The sequence below is a fragment of the Centruroides sculpturatus genome, unplaced genomic scaffold (assembly GCF_000671375.1).
Source record: "Centruroides sculpturatus isolate CEXI.00-Female unplaced genomic scaffold, Cexi_2.0 scaffold223, whole genome shotgun sequence".
Lineage (NCBI taxonomy): Eukaryota > Metazoa > Arthropoda > Arachnida > Scorpiones > Buthidae > Centruroides > Centruroides sculpturatus.
Genome location: NW_019384416.1, coordinates 96,504 through 101,648, shown reverse-complemented (window position 1 = coordinate 101,648; position 5,145 = coordinate 96,504). Strand labels below are relative to the sequence as shown.

General features: G+C 32.3%; 1 protein-coding gene across 1 annotated transcript in view; it reads right to left on the bottom strand.

Annotated features, from left to right (window-relative positions):
* Positions 1 to 5,145, bottom strand: part of LOC111619187 — a 38,126-nt gene that overhangs the window by 18,768 nt on the left and 14,213 nt on the right. Inside the window, exon 4 of the mRNA XM_023360875.1 lies at positions 2,333 to 2,507. Within this exon, the coding sequence (XP_023216643.1) occupies positions 2,333 to 2,507 (175 nt within the window). The remainder of the gene's footprint in view (positions 1 to 2,332; positions 2,508 to 5,145) is intronic.

Below are 5,145 nucleotides of genomic sequence, written 5' to 3'. Positions count from 1 at the left end.
ATCAGGGGTGGCCAAAACGTGGCGCATGCGCCAAACTTGGCGCATTGGACGATTACAAGTGGCGCTTTAGTCAGTTCTGAGCAACATTGCCAGATTTGGCTTCTTTGCAATTAAGAATATTACATAGAAAATTAATTTTTTATAGTCTATCTTGGCAAGTTCATTTGTTGCACAATTCGTTGCAATCAACTTTACAGATAAAATGAGTGTTCTTCACTTAGTAAATTACAGTGCATGCATGTATGTTTATTATCGATCAGTTTACAGGTGTCTAAATGACAGTGCTAACGTCCCACGACAGTGCTACCGTCCGGACAGTCCAGGAATCGGATTGGACCGCTAACGTCTTTTCCCGAGTAGTTCCTGCGATACCTGTTGAGCTTTTTCCCCCTGTACGATACACAATACATTCGTGTTCATGTACACCACTAATATCGTATAGAACTATTTTATACGGGTAACTACACTACAACCGCATTTTTCATTGCTTGTGCTGTGGCAAAACTGAATTTTCGTCTTATAAATTGAAATACCTAATTAAGGGGTGGCCGAAATTTTTCTCCGCCCCGGGCAACTAACACCCACGGTACGCCACTGCGCATCTAAACTCGTCTATCAAAAAATTGGCGCATGGTATGCAAAAGGTTGGCCACCCCTGACTTATATCATTCAAAAGATGAGGGGTGCTAGTCCGAAACGCGCATTGGCATTTAAACAATTGGTTTATACACTATAGAGAATAAAGTAGATGTGAAAATGTCGTGTCTAATATCAACACTTCATGGTGACTCAAATTATAAATTATATAATTTTTACGTTGTTTTTTAATGTGCTGAGGATTTTAAAGAAAGGCAAGTGGATAGGATCGATGGAATGAGGCAACGTAACATACAAGTGATCTACTAAAGGAGATACCTTCCGGGAGGATTTTTTATGGAAAACTGATCCTATTTAGGTATTAAACACATAAAGTAAACCCGAAAAACTCCACGTAGCTAGCCTGTTGGCGAAGCTCAAACCTGCGACTGCGACTAATTAGCAGCGTTCAATGATTTTATACACCCGACTTGAGCTTCTCTTAATTTCTGTAAAGCCTGTCTCTTGATAACATATTGATAGCAATCATAGCATATATAATGTTCTACCAATCTCATCAATAAGTGTTTATTGAATTTCATTGCATTAAATATAGTTTACAATGAAAAATTTAATGCATGAGATCAGAATAGATTAGTTGTATTGTCTTCCATTATAGTTTAATTACTCTGTACTATTAACTTACTGTTTTAGTAGACTTAACACATGCATTATGAGGTTTCTGCAGAAGGTCTAGAGACATCTTTATTTCAATGTCAAATTTTGAAGGTAGAAGAATAAATCAATAATCTATCACTTATAACTATATGACATGCGGTTGTCCTTCAACAGCTTTAATGAATAAAAACTATTTAAAATAAGCGATATATAAGGCAGTACGGTGAATTCATTTTACTAAATATTGTTCTAAGGACAGTCATTAATGACATTTTTGAAAGTCTAGAATTTAAACACAAAAGTTATCTTTTTGATATTTATTAAACAAAGCTGTAAGTATGAAAAATTAAAGAAGAGACTTCAGAAAGATTTTCTTTTATACAGTATCTTTTACAATTAATAACATCAAGCTGGACTATGAGAGTCAATGGCATTTACATGAATGCACTCAGAAAACTAAACTTTTCCAAGTTCCTCTCTTTTATATTCTTCACACAACTTTATATTCTTCATCCAGAATTACATATTTATTTTTAAAAGCAATTCTTTCTATAAGTATTGGTCATTATTCGAACATGAAACATATTAGAAAGCTTCTAATAGTTATTTTTATGAGATACGTTATTCGTATATATTTCTCTAGAGCTACAAATAAAGTAAATATGTATTAAAATTACTTAACAAGAAAGAAACAAAATCTCCTAGAATAGTCATTCGTGTCAAAACTAAGAATATGTGTTTATCATGAAATTAGAAAATGCTACTAAATGTGTCTATGTATTTTCCTTATTTACAAGAAATTTATTAACCGAACTTCAGATTTATATGGGGAAAATGATCTGATATCTAAAGCAAACTTTATTTAAAGTTTTCAACTGTATTGAATCAACACTTGTTATTTGTTGAACTACAGAAAATTAAGAAGAAAAAAAAAAGAGTAGGAAAAGAAAGAAGTTAATCATAAAGTTTAATTGGCTTTAAATAAACATATATATCAGTTGTAGTTCTGTGTGAAATCTTACATTACTTATATTTTATAACAGCGCATAATATATGTGTCATAATATTGCTGTCAAACTGGAAACCGATCAAAACATGAATACCATTTCGAAAAATAGGGCATTTTGCAATCCATTCTTCAGTATCTGTATCTTGAACAATTTCTATTTCAACTTCTTTTCCTAATATATACTTCTTCAATACGTATCTACAAGCCATACTAGTAAATTCCGATTTAGCATTTACTACGATTTCTGAAAAAAAGAATTATTTTATAAGACATAAAGTACTTATATATAGAAATTATGAATTAATATGTGTATAAATGTTAGAATAATTGATTGACTAATGTATTGTGTTACTCCGTATTATATAACTATACTGTAAAAATTAATAAACTAGGTTATGAAAAACAAATGTGTTGTTTTTACATCTTACTCTGTTAAAACTGCTCTGCATGAGCCTCGTCCAGCCATAATTTCGATTATTACGAATGGGCCTAATTTATGAACGGGTTGACAAACATGTGCGAAGATATGAGGCAATCCACAATTGTCTATGATAAAGACAATTTGGTTATATATTTTCAGAAAGTTGTGTTGCTCCTAAAATTTTAAACGGACCGTACATAAATAAAGTTTCTTTATTTACTATCATTTTATAAGTTTTTGGTACTTTAATAATTTATTTTTCTGTTTAAAGTTGTTTAAATCAAGTATAAAAGAAATCGAACTTCTATCAGAAGACAATTTGAGAAAAAAGAATTCAAGAAACTCGTTTAACAACGTCTATACTTTACGACATCGCCGTTACACTGATACAAAATGCCAGTCTAAAGAATCGAATGACGTTTTGAAAGAGGAAAATTCATTGAATGAGAAAATTTTGGACTCTTACATAGTAATTTTGGAGAAAAGACAACTTTGAAAAAAACAAAGGGATCAGAAGAAGAAAAAAGTAAATACAGTAGAGCCTCGATTATCGGACTCAATTGGGGACTGGGATTGGTCGGATAATTGAAAAGTCGGATAACCGAAAAGTATGAAATAATCCATTATTAGTGTAGAGGAGAAGGTGGTATTATGGAACACTGCGGGTATTATGGAACCACCCCATTTCGAACTGATAATAAAGGCGAACTGTAGCGGAATGTGGCTGAACTGAACTAGGCAGACATCCATAGCAAGGGGAAAAACCGTTTTACTTCAGTTAAACGGTTGTTCGCATTTAATCAGCAAATTTGTTTTTTCAAAATTCGCAAGTTTTGAATGCTAAGTGAATTTAATTATTTTTAAAACATAAATCGTGTAGTTGTAGGTTCACTGGTGCATGTATTTCGTTCCAGAGACTTAGGGGTACATATTAATCTGTGTGATGTTCACGTTTTTTAAATTTTTGTCTTGACAGACATAAGTTAATTCAAGATGGCGATGCGTGAAATAAGGACCCCATTGGTGCTTTTACAGTAATATGGAACTCAACTCCTCCGAACTCTCTCTTTGCAAGCAGACATTCCTCCAGAGCAATTTGTGAAAAAGACACTAGGTAGAAAGCCAATTCTTCCTGAGAATATCAAAAAAGAGCTGCTGGAATATATATTGTTGATGGAGGTCATATTTTTCTATTATAAAAGCATTCATTCGATAAAATACATTGGAGTAAATAATTTGGTAATTATTTAACATTTTTTGTCCTTTCCTATTTGTTTTTGGCTACATTAAAGCATTTTTTTGAAAATATACAGTAAGGTTCCATATTACCACCAGATTTTCTCTAAGCCTACTTTCGGACTTTTTGTACAAAAGCCTTCAAAAATCATACTTATAGTTACACTAGCGAAAAATTCAATTAGGAACATTTAGATTACTAGTTACCAGTTCTTTTCGCACAAAAAATGTGGGTGTAGTTATGATACCTTGTTTACAATTCACTAAAATGTAATTGGGGTTCCATAATACCATAAATACCATAATTCCATAAATGTGGGTGTAGTTATGATACCTTGTTTACAATTCACTAAAATGTAATTGGGGTTCCATAATACCACCTTCTCCTCTAGTATATTATTATATCCCATGTAATTAGTATATTAGTATATCGCTATTAACCTACTTCGCGTTGAATTTTTATCGATGTTAAGCCTAACAAAAATTTTTTAAAATAATAATCGTCGCTATTATATCGTTAAAAATTAGAAAATTAAGTCTCGTTTAAATACTGGCTCCCTTTCATGGTCAAATGAGTGTTTCCAGCTAAAACACGTAAAAATAATATTAAAGTAGCCAAGACATAGCCAAATATTGTAGCACCACATCACTAGCGGACATTTGAAATTTGCCGACTAGGACGGTCGGTTAATTGAGATGTCGGTTAATCGGGGGTCGGATAATCGAGGCTCTACTGTAGAAGGAAAATGCAAAATATGTATTTTCAATACTACTCCACAATACAGTACCAGCAGCAATCTATGAGCGAGCTGACTTCATATCAAATTTACTTTTTAAAAATATCAAAACTTTTGCAATTTATAAATTAGAAGAGTCGATAAATTAAAAAGTGAATTGCTTTAATTCCTTTTAACTTACTCGAGTGAATAAAAAAATAAATGAAATGTATAATTATTTAAGAGAAAAATAATTTGGTTAATCAGACATACAGTCGACCCCCCTATAATTACGGTCCCTATAATTACGATTCCTATAAAACTACGAAAAAATATACGTATTATGGAAATGTTGAGTCGGATTAGTGTAGAATCGATTAATTTTATGGAAGAAAACCTTTCAATCAGCCGTAGTCCGTAAACTTGACACGTGTCGGGCTGTGATTGGAACGACTTGTAAGAAATCGGATTCCTAATAAATTGGAACGTATCTATATCTTATAGGGGGG